Here is an 18,015-nt window from a genome sequence, read left to right as displayed (position 1 = left end):
CTAACCCCCAAATAGGTACTCACAGTTCCTGAAGTCCGGCGGAGAAGGTCCTGTTCCAGACAGTGAAGTCTTCTTCCAAGAGGCTGACATCTTCTTCCAAGCAGGGACCACTTCTTTCTTCATCCAGGACCAGGCTGGCATGGAGCAGAGATGATAGTGGAGCAGAACCAGCAACCGTGGAGCCATGGAGCATGGAAGATTCTCTTTGAACGATCGCCGTCGTACACTGAATAGCAAACTCAAGGTACGCGTTTAAATATGGCGTCCCTTGCATTCCTATTGGCTGATTTGATTCTTCAAATTGAAATCAGCCAATAGGATGAGAGCTACTGAAATCCTATTGGCTGTTCAAATCATTTTTGTGGTTTGTGTTTTTTTAGATTAGGGTTTTAATGGGCACTCTTAAAAGAGCTGAATACCCTTTTAAGGGTAGTAAAAGAGCTGAATGCCCTTTTAAGGGTAGTAAAAGAGCTGAATACCCTTTTAAGGGTAGTAAAAGAGCTGAATGCACTTTTAAGGGCAATGCCCATACAAATGCCCCTTTAGGGGCAATGGATAGTTTAGTTTTTTATAGTGTTAGGTTTATTTATTTTGGGGGGTTTGGTGAGTGGTGGGTTTTACTGTTAGAGGGGGACTTAGTATTTTTTAAGGTAAAAGAGCTGTTTAACTTAGGGCAATGCCCTAAAAAAAGCCCTTTTAAGGGCTATTGGTAGTTTAGTATTAGATTAGCTGTGTTTTTATTTTGGGGGGATTTTTTATTTTCATAGGGATTAGATTTAACTTTTTTATTTTTGATAATTTTGTTAATTATTTTCTGTAATGTTAGACTTTTTTATTTTTTTGTAATCTTAGATTAATTTAATTTTTTATTTTATTTTAAAATAATGTTAGCTTTTTTATTTTAATTGTAATTTAGTATTTTTTAATTTAGGTAATTGGGGTTAATTTAGGGGGTGTTAGGTTAGGGGGCTTAGTAATTTATATAGTTATTTGCGTTGTGGGGGTTTGGTGGATTAGGAGTTAATAGATTTATTAGGAGTATTGCGTTGTGGGGGTTGAGTGGATTAGGGGTTAATAGATTTATTAGGATTATTGAGTTGTGTGGGTTTGGCGGATTAGGGGTTAATAGTTTTATTAGGTTTATTGCGTTGTGGGTTAATGGCGGAGTAGGGGTTAATACATTTATTATGTTTATTGTGATGTAGGTTAATGGCAGATAAGGGGTTAATATACTTTATTACTTATTGCAGTCGGGATTACGGATGACAGTTAGATAGATATTGCGCATGCGTTAGGTGTTAGTTAATATTTTCAGGCAGTTACGGCGCTCACATTTTCAGTGTAAGGCCTGCTGCGCCTGCCTATGTGTGGTGAGGTGAAAATGGATTAAAATGTCTCGATTTTCGCCGTGTAAGTCCTTGCGCTGAATATGTGATATCGATTTGCGGCGCGGTTCTATGTTAGCTTATGGGAGTAAAAATTGTGGGCGACGGGTCTACGGCTCTGTATATGTAATACCAAAACCGCGTAAAAACCGGCATCGCCGGCTTTTGCAGGCGACGCCTCATATGTAATCTTGCCCTAAGTGTCTGCAAAACAATGGGAGCTGCCATCTCTGCTGTGGCCAATTAGGGACAGTTATAAATAGGTCACTACAGTGTGCAGCCAATGGCTGTGTGGAAAATAATAGTGTTATGCACTTTAATTTCTATCAGGAACTGAAAAGCTCACAATTTCAGAATGGAATTACAGGAAAAGGGGACAAAATAAATAATGAAAGTATATAGAGTTTTTTATATATACAATTTATCATTTTATTTTACCATCTATAAGTGTTTAATGTCCCTTTAAGTTTCCTTAAAAAATAAATAATTGCAAAATAAATTTATGTACAGACTGAAATATAGAAAACCCAAGGAACGCGGTGCCCAACTGTTCTATCAATAACAGCAGCAATTGTTTCACATATTAAATAAATTATATTGCCACTGACATCACTGATCAAATAGCTTATAACAACCACAATTACATCATAAGCAGGTATAGTGCTAATACTGCATTGGAATCAATTTACTCATATTTTAGTATGTTTTTGCTTTTAAATGAGAATGGTAGTGCATGTTGGGTAGTATTTTAGCATCATTACGATTTACTATTAATACCAGCGCACATTATTATATTACACAGTGCACACAAGCGATATTTAGCGCTCCATTTGTAATCTAGCCCATACTTTTTAAAAATATACATCATAAATTAAAAAAAAGATCTGAAAGAACATCAATACTTGTTAATATACTTAAAATAACACAGAATAAAAATACATTATGATTTTCTATTAAAAATGCTTACTTTCACAGGATAACGAAAAAGCTTCACAAACCCAAAGTCATCTCCCGTTGCTAGAACTTTGCCATCACTAGTAAGGGAGGCTGCTGTCACGTCGCTCACTTCACCAATCACTGGCCAAATGCCCTCACAGCTGGGACCCAGGACACTTGTCCAAGATAACCAAGAAATTTTTTCTACCTGAGAAATAAGATGCTCAGAATACACACCAAATATACACTCCCCATTACATTAAATGGGTACGTGTGTGCCTTCTACTGTACAGTGCTTATCAAATAAAGAATACTGTTATATGTTACTTTATATATATTTACATGAAAAACTGAATTGTTTAGAATTAAAGGGACAGTCTAGTCAAAATTAAACTTTCTTGATTCAGATAGGGCATGCAAATTTAAACAACTTTCAAATTTACTTTTATCATAACATTTGCTTTGTTCTCTTGGTATTCTTTGCTGACAGCTAAACCTAGGTAGGTTCATATGCTAATTTCTAAGCCCCTGAAGGCCGTCTCTGCAGGTTGACAGTTTTAACCTTTAACAACCAATCAACAAACGCTACCCAGGTGCTGAACCAAAATTGGGCCGGCTCTTAACCTTACATTTCTGCTTTTTCAAATAAAGATAGCAAGAGAACAAAGAGACATTTATAATAGGAGTAAATTAGAATGTTGCTTAACATTGCATTATCTATCTGAATCATGAAAGATAAAATTTGGGTTAAGTATCCCTTTAAATAATAACAATTCTGGAGTAGACTGTCGCTTTAATAGTAAGGCATTTTAAAGTGAAGGTAAACATTTGAAGAATAAAACCCTGTTTTAAAAAAATACTATTATAAACAGGGGCACTTTCATTCATCAAAGTTTACAAAGCAGTAGTTTTGTTAAAAAAACTTACCTTTGTTTTTTCCACAGCCAGAGCAGCTTCCCCCTCCTGGAAATCCTGTCTTCAAACGTCAGCAATGACTAATCCGGCTTCCTCCAATCACAGCATGGCCTCAGGCAATGACTACCCTGGGGGGAAAGCTGTGATTGGAGGAAGCTGGATTAGTCATTGCTGACGTGTGAAGAGATGATTTCCAGGAGGGGGAAGCTGCTCTGGCTGTGAAAAGAAAAAAAGGTACGTTTATAATCAAAACGGCTGCTTTGTAAACTTTGATGAATGAAAGTGCCCCTGTTTTTAATAGTATTTTTAAAAAACGTGCCTTCATTCACCAAAGTTTACCTTCACTTTAACTGAAAAACTAATATTGGTCTAATTCGGTGTGATATATAGCATGTAAACATGGAGCCATTTGAAGTAGCATAAACTCTGTCCTGTATATTATTAATGACCAAAGGTTTTCGCACATTCAAATTAGAATTAAAAAATATTGACCACTTTTGAATGAAGAACATACTACAAAAAAGTTAGTTTCCCCCTATGAAAATGTGACTATGTTTGATTGTTAACATTTGTTTCATAAAACCATTTGAAAGGCAGAATTAGTGTGAAGGGGAATTCAAACAATTGGGACAGTTGCAACATTTAAATGGACAGTTGGACAAATAAAGCGAAGAAAGATTTTCTCTCACCTCCTGGCTGGGAATTATTTGCCTTTTCCCACGAGGTGCTTCAAAAAACATCTGTTCTTTAGCACCAGTGTTCACTTGCAAGAGTTTTCCTGAAAGATAAATAGGAACAATAAAGCCCAGCAACAAGTTTCTCAATGACTGTACATGAAAAATGCAGCTATGGAAATAATCAAAAAATATCCTAGCTTTTATTTATTTTACTTTATGCTGCCAAAGATCGTTTAAATAACAAATTAAAGGGATATTTTTTTTGTTTTGTGATTTAGAAAGAGAATGCCATTTTAAACAAGTTTCTAATTCACTTCTATTATCTCATTTGCTTCATTCTCTAGATATAATTAGCTGAAAAGCATATCTAGATAGGCTCAGTAGCTGCTGATTGGTTGCTGCACATAGATGCCTCGCGTGATTGGCTCACCCATGTGCATTGCTATTTCTTCAACAAAGGATATCTAAAGAATTAAGCAAATTAGATAATAGAAGTAAATTGGAATGTTGTTTAACATTTTATTCTCTATCTGAATCATGAAAGAAAAAATGTGGGTTTAGTGTCCCTTTTTAACACAGTAGAATTGCATATTTAATAAATGCATAATAAATAGACTATGCAAAAGCACTTAGTTTGAATTTCACGTGAGTAGTACATTTCTTTCTGAGAAATTTGAAAGTTAGTTTTATTTTCCTCCCTACTGCATCATGTGACACCCACCAGCCAATGACAAAATGCATATATGTATATTCTATGATTGTGCCCTTCTTAGATTCTTGCACCTGGGCCCTGTGGTTTTATTTTCGCCTCTGATAGCAGGATATACATAATTTCCATAGTTTTACTCATTTAAAACTGAAGAAATTAAGAAAATTGAATTGCTAAAATCACATTAGCTCAATTAAACAACACTTAATAAGTATACAGCTGTGAAATTAAAGGGATATGAAACTCGTTTTTTTTCTTTCATTATACAGCATTGAATTTTAAGCAACTTTCTAATTTACTCCAGTTATCATTTTTTCTGCTAAATGTAACCACCAATTAGCAAGCTCTACCAAGAGCGCTGAACAAAAAATGGGCTGGCTCCTAAGCTTACATTCCTGCCTTTTCAAATAAAGATATCCAAGAGAACGAAGAAAAATTGATAACAGGAGCCAATTAGAAAGTTGTTTAAAATTGAATGCTTTATCTTATTTATGAAATACAATATTTGGGTTTAATATCCCTTTAAATAAATGGCAGTTTGCTTCACTTCATATTTATTTTCTCACTAACTGAAAATAGTGTCTTCTCTATGGTGCACAAGAGGTATAGCATTGTTTTACAGGTTAGGGTAGGGATGGGTGAACCTTTCAGCACATTCATAAACCAATAAATGTTGACTTCCTTGAATAGTTGAATGAACGATCCTATCCAAATGCACAGCAAGTGCTACCCAGGTTCTGAACCAAAAATGGGCACGGCTCCTAAGGTTACATTCTTTTTCAAATAAATATACTGAGAGAAAGAAGAAAAAATTATTATAGGTGTAAATTAGAAAGTTGCTTAATATTGTATGCTCTATCTGAATCATGAAAGTTTAATTTTGACTATACTATCCCTTTAACTGGTTTTACATTAGTCCTATTAGAAACATATGAATTATAGAACAAATGTTTAAGTTCTCTCATTTAAATGTCCGAATAAAACCATTTGCTAATAGCTTTTGTTATTGTCTTGTTTCTTTAAAGTCTGTGGGGTCCATTTATCAAGCTCCGGATGGAACTTGAGGGCCCGTGTTTCTGGCGAGCCTGCAGACTCGCCAGAAACACCAGTTACGAAGCAGTGGTCTAAAGACCGCTGCTCCATAACCTATTCACCTGCTCTGAGCAGGCGGACAGACATTGCCGCAATTCAACCCGATCAAGTACGATCGGGTTGATTGTCACCCCACGCTGGCGGACGATTAGCCGCGAATCTGTAGGGGGCGCTGTTGTTGCTGGTGCAATGCTGAATACGGAGAGCGTATTGCTCTCCGCATTCAGCGAGGTCTGTCGGTGTGGATCAGGTCCGACAGACCTTTGTTAGATAGGCCCCTAAGTCTAGCAATGATACTATCACAGGTAACAACCACAGCTACATACCCCTTGTGTCCCAGTCTAAGTGTGTGATGTAGCTAGAAGATCCTTTACAGACTCCAACCCTTTTACTGTTCTTCACGTTGTAAATATCTACAAAGTTATCATAGGAGGCCACAGCCAAGTATTTAGCAGTATCTGAAAAATATCCAAAGTGTAAAGTGTTAGTGCAGACTAAATATTTTCAATTAAAAAAAAGAAAGGAAAAAGAAACAACTTTGTCTAATCAATGGACTTTGCTGATGACAAATAATGAGTAGAAATACTGATGATGTCACATATTAGACAAATGACACAATGGCCTCTATTTATCAAGGTCTGTCGGACCTGATCCAACAGTGCGGATCAGGTCCGACAGACCTCGCTGAATACGGTGAGCAATACTCTCTCCGTATTCAGCATTGCACCAGCAGCTCACAAGAGCTGCTGGTGGAACGCCGCCCCCTTGCAGAATCGCGGCCAATAGGCCGCCAGCAGGGGGGTGTCAATCAACCCGATCGTATTCGATCGGGTTGATTTCCGGCAATCTCTGTCCGCCTGCTCAGAGCAGGCGGACAGGTTATGGAGCAGCGGTGTTTGTGACCGCTGCTTTATAACTGCTGTTTCTGGCGAGCCTGCAGGCTCGCCAGAAACACGGGGCATCAAGCTCCATTCGGAAGCACAGCAGCAGCTCCTAAGTAACAAATGCTGTGTTTTCTATGTGAGCTACATAATAACAACAGTATCCTATTACTGTTGTTATGTGTGACAGTCTGCAAAACTCCTGCAGACCCCTTTTTGTAGGAACACCTAAAAGCAGTTGTACATCAAACTAGGTTAGGTTAACTGCACTAGGGCATGGTGATGTATAGGGTTATACATTTGGCTTGTTGCCTGCTACCTGCTTTGTCTGATCTTCATTCTGTTACCTGCTATATTTGTACATTAATGTGTTGTTTGATTTATTCTATGGCTGGCCTGTCGCCTGCCTTTACTTGCTTATCGCCATGTATCATAGGTTGCTGACATGCTTAGCTTATATTTGTCTTGCTAGCAATACTTGCCTGTTTTTATTTTGCAGATTATACTCAGCCTGTATCTATCTTGCTGGCAATACCTTCATGTATGTATCTTGCTGGCAATACCTTGCTGTATCTATCTTGCTGCAATAGCTTCCTGTATCTATATTGCTGGCAATACCTCCCTGTATGTATCTTGCTGGCAATACCTTCCTGTATCTATCTTGCTGCAATAGCTTCCTGTATCTATATTGCTGGCAATACCTCCCTGTATGTATCTTGCTGGCAATACCTTCCTGTATCTATCTTGCAGGCAATACCTCCCTGTATCTATCTTGCTGGCAATACCTTCCTGTATCTATCTTGCTGGCAATACCTCCCTGTATCTATCTTGCTGGCAATACCTTCCTGTATCTATCTTGCTGGCAATACCTCCCTGTATCTATCTTGCTGCAATACCTTCCTGTATCTATCTTGCTGCAGTACCTTCCTGTATGTATCTTGCTGGCAATACCTTCCTGTATCTATCTTGCTGGCAATACCTTCCTGTATCTATCTTGCTGCAATACCTCCCTGTATCTATCTTGCTGGCAATACCTTCCTGTATCTATCTTACTGGCAATACCTTCCTGTATCTATCTTGCTGGCAATACCTTCATGTAGCTATCTTGCTGGCCATAATCAGCCTGTATCTATCTTGCTGGCAATACCTTCCTGTATCTATCTTGCTGGCAATACCTTCATGTATCTATCTTGCTGGCCATAATCAGCCTGTATATATCTTGCTGGCAATACCTTCCTGTATCTATCTTGCTGGCAATACCTTCCTGTATCTATCTTGCTGTAATACCTTCCTGTATCTATCCTATTGGCAATACCTTCCTGTATCTATCTTGCTGGCAATACCTTCCTGTATTTATCTTGCTGGCAATACCTTCCTGTATATATCTTGCTGCAGTACCTTCCTGTATATATCTTGCTGCAGTACCTTCCTGTATGTATCTTGCTGGCAATACCTTCCTGTATCTATCTTGCTGGCAATACCTTCCTGTATGTATCTTGCTGGCAATACCTTCATGTATCTATCTTGCTGGCAATACCTTCCTGTATGTATCTTGCTGGCAATACCTTCCTGTATCTATCTTGCTGGCAATACCTTCCTGTATCTATCTTGCTGCAATACCTTCCTGTATCTATCTTGCTGGCAATACCTTCCTGTATCTATCTTGCTGCAGTACCTTCCTGTATCTATCTTGCTGGCAATACCTTCCTGTATCTATCTTGCTGCCAATACCTTCCTGTATCTATCTTGCTGGCAATACCTTCCTGTATCTATCTTGCTGCAGTACTTTCCTGTATCTATGTTGCTGGCAATACCTTCCTGTATCTATCTTGCTGGCAATACCTTCCTGTATCTATCTTGCTGGCTATACTCAGCCTGTATCTATCTTACTGGCAATACCTTCATGTAGCTATCTTGCTGCAATACCTTCCTGTATCTATCTTGCTGGCAATACCTTCCTGTATCTATCTTGCTGGCAATACCTTCCTGTATCTATCTTGCTGCAATACCTTCCTGTATCTATCTTGCTGGCAATACCTTCCTGTATCTATCTTGCTGCAATACCTCCCTGTATCTATCTTGCTGGCAATACCTTCCTGTATCTATCTTGCTGGCAATACCTTCCTGTATCTATCTTGCTGGCAATACCTTCATGTATCTATCTTGCTGGCCATAATCAGCCTGTATATATCTTGCTGGCAATACCTTCCTGTATCTATCTTGCTGGCAATACCTTCCTGTATCTATCTTGCTGCAATACCTTTCTGTATCTATCTTGCTGCAATACTTTCCTGTATCTATCTTGCTGGCAATACCTTCCTGTATCTATCTTGCTGGCAATACCTTCCTGTATATATCTTGCTGCAGTACCTTCCTGTATATATCTTGCTGCAGTACCTTCCTGTATGTATCTTGCTGGCAATACCTTCCTGTATCTATCTTGCTGGCAATACCTTCCTGTATGTATCTTGCTGGCAATACCTTCCTGTATCTATCTTGCTGGCAATACCTTCCTGTATCTATCTTGCTGCAATACCTTCCTGTATCTATCTTGCTGGCAATACCTTCCTGTATCTATCTTGCTGCAGTACCTTCCTGTATCTATCTTGCTGGCAATACATTTCTGTATCTATCTTGCTGCAGTACCTTCCTGTATCTATCTTGCTGGCAATACCTTCCTGTATCTATCTTGCTGGCAATACCTTCCTGTATCTATCTTGCTGCCAATACCTTCCTGTATCCATCTTGCTGGCAATACCTTCCTGTATCTATCTTGCTGCAGTACTTTCCTGTATCTATGTTGCTGGCAATACCTTCCTGTATCTATCTTGCTGGCAATACCTTCCTGTATCTATCTTGCTGGCTATACTCAGCCTGTATCTATCTTACTGGCAATACCTTCCTGTATCTATCTTGCTGGCAATACCTTCATGTATCTACCTTGCTGGCCATAATCTGCCTGTATATATCTTGCTGGCAATACCTTCCTGTATCTATCTTGCTGGCAATACCTTCCTGTATCTATCTTGCTGTAATACCTTCCTGTATCTATCCTATTGGCAATACCTTCCTGTATCTATCTTGCTGGCAATACCTTCCTGTATATATCTTGCTGCAGTACCTTCCTGTATATATCTTGCTGCAGTACCTTCCTGTATGTATCTTGCTGGCAATACCTTCCTGTATCTATCTTGCTGGCAATACCTTCCTGTATCTATCTTGCTGGCAATACCTTCCTGTATCTATCTTGCTGGCAATACCTTCCTGTATCTATCTTGCTGCAATACCTTCCTGTATCTATCTTGCTGGCAATACCTTCCTGTATCTATCTTGCTGCAGTACCTTCCTGTATCTATCTTGCTGGCAATACATTTCTGTATCTATCTTGCTGCAGTACCTTCCTGTATCTATCTTGCTGGCAATACCTTCCTGTATCTATCTTGCTGCCAATACCTTCCTGTATCTATCTTGCTGGCAATACCTTCCTGTATCTATCTTGCTGCAGTACTTTCCTGTATCTATGTTGCTGGCAATACCTTCCTGTATCTATCTTGCTGGCAATACCTTCCTGTATCTATCTTGCTGGCTATACTCAGCCTGTATCTATCTTACTGGCAATACCTTCATGTAGCTATCTTGCTGCAATACCTTCCTGTATCTATCTTGCTGCAATACCTTTCTGTATCTATCTTGCTGCAATACCTTCCTGTATCTATCTTGCTGGCAATACCTTCCTGTATCTATCTTGCTGGCAATACCTTCCTGTATCTATCTTGCTGAAATACCTTTCTGTATCTATCTTGCTGCAATACCTTCCTGTATCTATCTTGCTGCAATACCTTCCTGTATCTATCTTGCTGCAATACCTTCCTGTATTTATCTTGCTGCAGTACCTTCCTGTATCTATCTTGCTGCAGTACCTTCCTGTATCTATCTTGCTGGCCATACTCAGCCTGTATCTAGCTTGCTGGCCATACTCAGCCTGTAGTTGTCTTATGTGATCCCTTGCTCATACAGCTTTATGTGACCTTTCTGCTTGTTCCTGGCTACCTGTCATTGACATCAAGCAAATCCCTTTCTGACACAAACTACTTATTGCTGTACAGTTTTCAAATGTGAATATTGTCATGTTGGATATCGCCCAAGCCCATACCTGCTGGTATACTAAGCCGAGGGGGTGCTAAGCCAATGGTGGGCAAATAGTGGAGTTTTCAAGGTCTTAAAAGCTTTCAAATTTACAGAGGTATTTTTTATTTTGCTCAATCTCTGCACTTAACTTACCACTTGTAATACGAGCGCAATGTGCATTAAAAGTATAGGATGCTTTAAAAAATAATTTGGCCTCTTTAAGATGCCTTGGTTAAAACATTTCACTTGTAATACCAGATTGTGTGTTATTCTTTGCGTGAGGTAGCAGAAAAGATAACACATCCTATGCTATCCATTGCGCAATCTAGTCCACCCTGTGCTATCAATTGCGCACCACTTGTAATCTAGCCCATAATAAATTATGGGCAACATTTTAGTACCCTGGAAGTTTCCCCCTGTTTAGAGTTATTGTATAATTGACAGTTAGCACAGGAGTTTTTAAAAAAAAACTGATACTGATATGATTTCAAAAAAGAGACAAGGATTATAGCACACTAGGGGGTAGATTTATCATAGTGCGAGTGGACATGATACGATGTAGCATATCATGTCCGCTGCACATCGATAAATGCTGACAGCATACGCTGTTGGCATTTATCATTGCACCAGCAGTTCTTGTGAACTGCTGGTGCAATGCTGCCCCCTGCAGATTCGCGGCCAATCGGCCACTTGCAGGGGGTGTCAATCAACCTGATCGCATTCGATTTAGGAGCTTGATACATCAGAGCTTGACAAATCGGCCACCAAGTGTGCTATAATCCCGCTCTCTTTTTTTTAAATCATATCAGTATCAGTTTTTTATTTCTCTCTCTTCTTAATTTATATACATTAAGCTTAAGGGTTTGCACCTCCTTCCATATGAAGAATTGCTTATAACGATATTTTAGTATATTGTACTTTATACCTATTTATATGTCTTTAACTGCCCTTTTGGCACTAGTACTTAATATTTAAACCTAGCACAGGATTTTGGTTTGAACTGTCTGTTTATGAAGAGCTACACAAAATGGCAGAAGACCATTCATGTATGTCCAGTTTTACAAGAAAAACCTCACTCACTAGGTGAAAACCGAATATCGGAGATGACATCCTTTCTATGGTGAAAAGAAACTAAATCTTCAAGGGTGTCCGCATTCACAATAATGAAACTTCCATCATTCAGGCCGACAGCCAAAGACTTTCCATCTGGGGAGAAGGAACAGCATCGACCCCCTGGAAAAAAACAGGGTAACAAGAATATGCAGAATGAGGGGGGGGGGGGGCGGTAAAAAGCATAATCAATGATCAACAGTAGAACTGAGCCCATAACAAGAAAAACAAATTGATTATAATAGTTGATATATTTAGTGGATGACTTCCTACACCTTAAAAAAGGTGTTTAATCTTCAAAATTAATTTTTTATTGATGACCAGTTCCAATATATAAACTATGACAGCCATAGTTCAAAGTTCAAAGTTAGACTAAATTATTCATATTAAAAGTAATACATCCACATTTGTGGAAACTGTGAAAACATTAACCCAAAAGAATTAAGTTGCATTCATAGTCAGCACCATCCCCATTTTACTTTAGGACGCAACTTGATCAGCTCATTAAGTAATTTACCAAAAATGGCCCGAGCCAGACCACTTTCAAAATAATTCAAGTTATTTTAATTAAAACAATATGCACTGTAGGTTGCGTTTCACAAGTTTAACTCTTACACATATTAAAAAAAGGGACATTAAACTAAAATATAATTATCTATAAAATGTTTTATTAGTAAATGATAAACACTCTGTAATGTGTTTTTGTTATTTATTGTGTCTGCTTTTCCTGCGATTCATCTTTTAAAGTTGTGTTTTTTACATTGCTCAAGACAAGCTGGATTGCATTACCAAGATACAGAACTTTGACCAACCATCACTCTACAGTGCCTGGTCAATCAGTATAAGAACGTATTTATACATGCCCAATCTGGCCAAAGAGATAAAATTAAATAATACACAATAATCATTTTAAGTGGTGTGTCCCTGAATTGCAAAACATTTATTTTGTATGCATATATATATATAAAACATGCCCTTTTAATCCTTCCTGTATATCAGCATGTTAGTATACAATACTTGCCTTTCTTTAATTTGCGCACTGCAAGCATACAGTGACTAGGGGACAGATCCCAGATCCGTAGGGTCTTATCATCACTTACAGTGGCACAGATAGGTAAGTGAGGGTGAGTGGCCAATCCCCACACCTCCCCTTCCATGTGTCCCTGCAGAACAAGACTATGATTAGAACAGCTCTGCAATTTTACAAACATTCATCATTAGCAACGGAAGAAACGCTTGAGGACAGAAAGACTGAGAGCAGCTGTCATTGTAAAACCAAGTGAAAACACCATTAGATCAATGTCAGATGTGTAATCTACATTTGATGCATCATTATCTGCCAGGCATTTCATTATACAAAGGGAACATGTACAGAATATATAGCATCTCATTTATTTAGTTACTGTAGCTAGATATAAACACAATGGATTAACGTATTGAGGGAAGCATTACCAGCCCACTACCATTACATGATAATCCTACAGCAATCACTCTTAAAGGGACATGAAACCAACCATTTTTCTGTTGTGATCCAGAAAGAGAATAGAATTGTAAACAACTTTCTAATTTACTTAAAGGGACACAAAAATCAAACATTTCAGACAGAGCATACCATTTTTTAAAAGCTTCTGATTTACTTCTATTATCAAATTTGCTTAGTTTTCATGGTATTATTTGTTCAAGAGTACCTAGGTATGACTCTGGAGCATGGCAGGAAATAGTGCTGCCATCTAGTGCTCCAGACATGGGCAGGCTCCTGAGCTTAGGTCCCTGCGTTTTAACAAAAGATACTATGAAAACATATAACAACTGATAATAGAAGTAAATTAGAAAGTTGCACAGAATTGCATGCTCTGGGGCAGATTTATCATGGCCTGAATGGGGCCATATACCCCTGTTTCCTGTGCGAGTTAAGAAGCAGCAGTCCTAAGACCGCTGCTCCTTAAATTGTCCGCCAGCAATCTGGGTTGATTGACACCCCCTGCTAGCGTCTGGCTGACATGAACCCAACAGCGGATCATGTCAGCCAGACACAAGATAAATCGGCCCCTCTGTCTGAACCCATGACCGGACTGTTATCCGACGGACATTTGGCCAACTGACTTTTGTGTGACATATAATATTCCAATATTCAAATGGCCGTCGGATAACAGTCCAGCCACGAGCTAGATTAGATAGAAAGATTAGATAGAAAGATTAGATAGAAAGATTAGATAGAAAGATTAGATAGAAAGATTAGATAGAAAGATTAGATAGATAGATAGATAGATAAGGATAGATACAGTTTTACCCAGACAGAGAACCACAAGACGTGCTGGGTGGGACCCATGGTTAGGTTCCCGGAGGTGGTTGCGGCGCCCGAGGCTCTGATTAGAACAGAGCACTCTGGAGCGTATCTGCCCTCGGCCGAACTTGGGAACATAGTCTCTCGGACATATGTCTGATGGACAAATGTGCTTCGGCATTCTATCTGAGAACCGTCTGAACCACAAAAGAAAATTGTTGGGTTTCACATACCTTTAAATTATAAAATGTGCTTCATTTTCTTTGTATCCTTTGTTGAAGGAGCAGAAATGCACTATTGTGTCTACAGATACTTGCTGCTATTGTTTGTGTAACTTGTCTTTTCATATGCAGGAAAGGGGGAGTGGAAGTATCTGCTATCCCTGCTTTCTTAGCCCATTTCACTGGGTGTCCCAGCCTAACTTCATCAACAGTGCTAAACTGGGAGCTTCTAAGTAATTTTTTTAAAAGGTTTTATACTGGATCAGAATCTGTGAATATCATTCTTAATAGTAGTGTCTATTACATGCAGTTATATGAAAATGGGTGTACACTGTCCCTTTAACTATGAACATTGCTGACTAGTGACAACCAATATCACAATTAGTGTTATTAAATATACATTTTTATTGTGGCTTTATTTGGAAACCTATATGCTTTCTGGAAAGTTTCTGGTCTTGATGAGTCACATTAGTTTTATATAAAAAATAAATATATAAAAGTATTTTGCAACTTAAAGGGATATGTAACAGTCTGTTTCATTGTTGTAATAAAAAAAGTACTAAGCAGTGGGTTATACTTAAGAGAAAGCATTGCAATATGTATTATTTGTCATTTTTAAAGGATTTTACCCTTTACTTATTTTTTAAACTTAATTTGTGCAGTTTCCAATTCTTCCTGTCTTACAAGGAGTCTCGGGTGTCTACAGCAGGGGTGCCCAATTGGTAGATCGGGATCTACCAATAGATCCTGAAGGCGCTGCTGGTAGATCGGGGCCGATGTGATCAAAATGATGTGGTTAAGTTCCGCGATCTCAATACTGTGGCGTGAGTAGAGTATGGTTGCTAGGGATACCGCTTTATCTACCGCAGTGTGTGTAGGGGCAGGTCATTAAACAGTCTGATGGTCAGACACGAAAAGTGTTATGTCTTGAGGGACATCGATTTCAACCAATCAATTTAGATTATTTTTGAACGACAAGACAACTGGTCTATCAAAAGCATGGTTGAATGAGTACTCTCCCAATGGATATGGCGGTATATTATAGTTAGGAGGGTAAGCGTCAATAGATAGAAAAAAGTAAAGGCTGAGGCTGCTGTGCTATGCTAAAGTAAAGGAACAAGTCTGATTGACGTCTGGCAAATGAACTTGTTGACCCGGTAAGAAATGGTCTGCATGGCGTGCTATTGAAATTTATTTGTGTAAGCCTCACTCTGTACTATCAGGCCAAGCTCACGGTGTAAAGTAAAGGGGGTCAGTGGCAGTAATTTGAATGTCAATGCAGGGTTTTGTAACATGGCACAAGGGGTTAATCCTTTAACCCAAATTAAAGTCAGTGCTACTTCTGTCATCAGGATTAATTTTTTGCAGATCCATGTGTTGCTAAATGCATGCAACCTTAAAGGGATATGAAACACACATTTTTTTTAGGATTCAGATACAGAACATGCAATTTTAAACTACTTTCTAATTTACTCCTATTATAATTTTTTCTTCATTCTCTTGGTATCTTTATTTGAAAAACCAGGAATGTAAATTTAGGAGCCGACCCATTTTTAGTGGGTAGATCTCGTTGAGCTGTTCATTTGAAAAGCAGATCCCAACACAAAAAAGTGTGGGCACCCCTGCTCTACAGGAAGCCATATATTGCTTGATGCCATAAAACTCCTAGATTAACTTGAGATGGTTTACTATTCATATAATACTAGAGAGACAATAAAAGGTAGATTTAACAAGGGCCGCCAGAAACAGCAGTCTAAAGACCGCTGCTCTATAACTTGTCCGTCTGCTCTGAGGCTGCGTTCTTCAATCTGTCCGATCCTATACGATTGGGCTGATTGACACCTCCTGCTAGCGGTCGATTGGTTGCGAATCTGCAGGGGGCGGCATTGCACAAGCGGTTCTGGTGTACTTCTTGTGTAATGATAAATGCCAACAGCGTATGCTGTCGGCATTCATCAATCACTGTCGAACATGATACTCTACAGCGTATCATGTCGGACAGACATTGGTAAATCTACCCCTAAGTCTGTTTTGCTCATGTTCAGAAGAGGCAGATTGCAGCTTAAAGTGAATGTAAATTTTGATGCTAAAGTGCCCGTTTTTTAAAACTTTGATTAAAAACAGGGGCACTTTAATTAATCAAAATTTACATTTCACTCCTGTTGTGTAAAAAATACTTACCTTTTAAACTTCAGAGCAGCTCCAGCTTCCTTCAGTCTCACAAGCCATTTCTGGTGTCAGAAATGATTGATAGGTCATCCTCCAATCACAGCTTCCCCCCCGGGGGATTCAGTGTCTGATTCACTGCTGTGATTGGAGGAAGCCGGATGCCTCATTTTAGACCCAGGAAGAGGCTTTGAAACGGGTGGAGGAAGATGGAGCTGCTGTGAAGATTAAAAGGTAAGTTTTTTTTCACAACAGGAGTGAAATGAAAATTTTGATGAATTAAAGTGCCCTTGTTTTTAATCGAAGTTTTAAAAACCGGGCACTTTAGCATAAAAATTTACATTCACTTTAAGTCTCCTCTTTTATTTCCCTGAGGGCAATCGCTACAATGAGAAATTCTAAGTGCTCATTTTGCAAGAAATTAACACCTAGATTACGAGTTTTGCATTAGAGGCTGTGCGGTGCTAATGAGCAGTTTATGCTCACCGCTCACTTACAGACACCGCTGGTATTACGGGTTTTTACAAACCAGACAAGAAGTGAGCGTTGAGCAAAATTTTGCTCCTTACCGCACTCCAATACCAGCGCTGCTTACGTTAGCGGTGAGCTGGTGTAATGTGCTCGTGCACAATTTCCCCATAGGAATCAACGGGGAGAGTCGGCTGAAAAAAAGTCTAACACCTGCAAAAAAGCAGCGTAAAACTCAGTAACGCAGCCCCATTGATTCCTATGGGGAAACACATTTTATGTCTACACCTAACACCCTAACATGAACCCTGAGTCTAAACACCCCTAATCTTACACTTATTAACCCCTAGTCTGCCGCCCCTGACATCGCCGACACCTACATTATATTATTAACCCCTAATCTGCCGCTCCGGACACCGCCGCCACCTACATTATAGTTATGAACCCCTAATCTGCTGCCCCCAACATCGCCGACACATACCTAATATTTATTAACGCCTAATCTGCCGCCCCCAATGTCGCCGCCACCTACCTACACTTATTAACCCCTAATCTGCCACCCCAACGTCACAGCCACTATATTAAATGTATTAACCCCTAAACCTAAGTCTAACCCTAACACCCCCGAACTTAAATATAATTTAAAATAATCTAAATAAAATTACTATTATTACCTAAATAATTCCTATTTAAAACTAAATACTTACCTATAAAATAAACCCTAAGATAGCTACAATATAACTAATAGTTACATTGTATCTAGCTTAAGGTTTATTTTTAGTTTACAGACAAGTTTGTATTTATTTTAACTAGGTAGAATAGTTAATAAATAGTTATTAACTATTTACTAACTACCTAGAAAAAATAAATACAAATTGACCTGTAAAATAAAACCTAACCTAAGTTACACTAACACTACACTATAATTAAATTAATTCCCTAAATTAAATACAATTAAATACTATTAAATACAATCAGCTAAAGTACAAAACCCCCCCACTAAATTACAGAAAATAATAAACTAATTACAAGATTTTTAAACT

The 18,015-nt window shown here is 38.6% G+C and overlaps 1 protein-coding gene across 1 annotated transcript in view; it reads right to left on the bottom strand.

Moving 5' to 3' along the window:
• Positions 1-18,015, bottom strand: part of EML5 (EMAP like 5) — a 261,422-nt gene that overhangs the window by 55,549 nt on the left and 187,858 nt on the right. The window contains exons 18-22 of the mRNA XM_053710836.1: positions 12,855-12,996; positions 11,804-11,956; positions 6,041-6,172; positions 3,926-4,014; positions 2,353-2,529 (exon numbers count right to left, since the gene is read on the bottom strand). Coding sequence (XP_053566811.1) covers positions 2,353-2,529; positions 3,926-4,014; positions 6,041-6,172; positions 11,804-11,956; positions 12,855-12,996 — 693 coding nt within the window. The remainder of the gene's footprint in view (positions 1-2,352; positions 2,530-3,925; positions 4,015-6,040; positions 6,173-11,803; positions 11,957-12,854; positions 12,997-18,015) is intronic.

The sequence above is a fragment of the Bombina bombina genome, chromosome 1 (assembly GCF_027579735.1).
Source record: "Bombina bombina isolate aBomBom1 chromosome 1, aBomBom1.pri, whole genome shotgun sequence".
Classification (NCBI taxonomy): domain Eukaryota; kingdom Metazoa; phylum Chordata; class Amphibia; order Anura; family Bombinatoridae; genus Bombina; species Bombina bombina.
The sequence above is the reverse complement of the archived record's forward strand: the minus strand, read 5'-3'. Positions and strand labels throughout refer to the sequence as shown.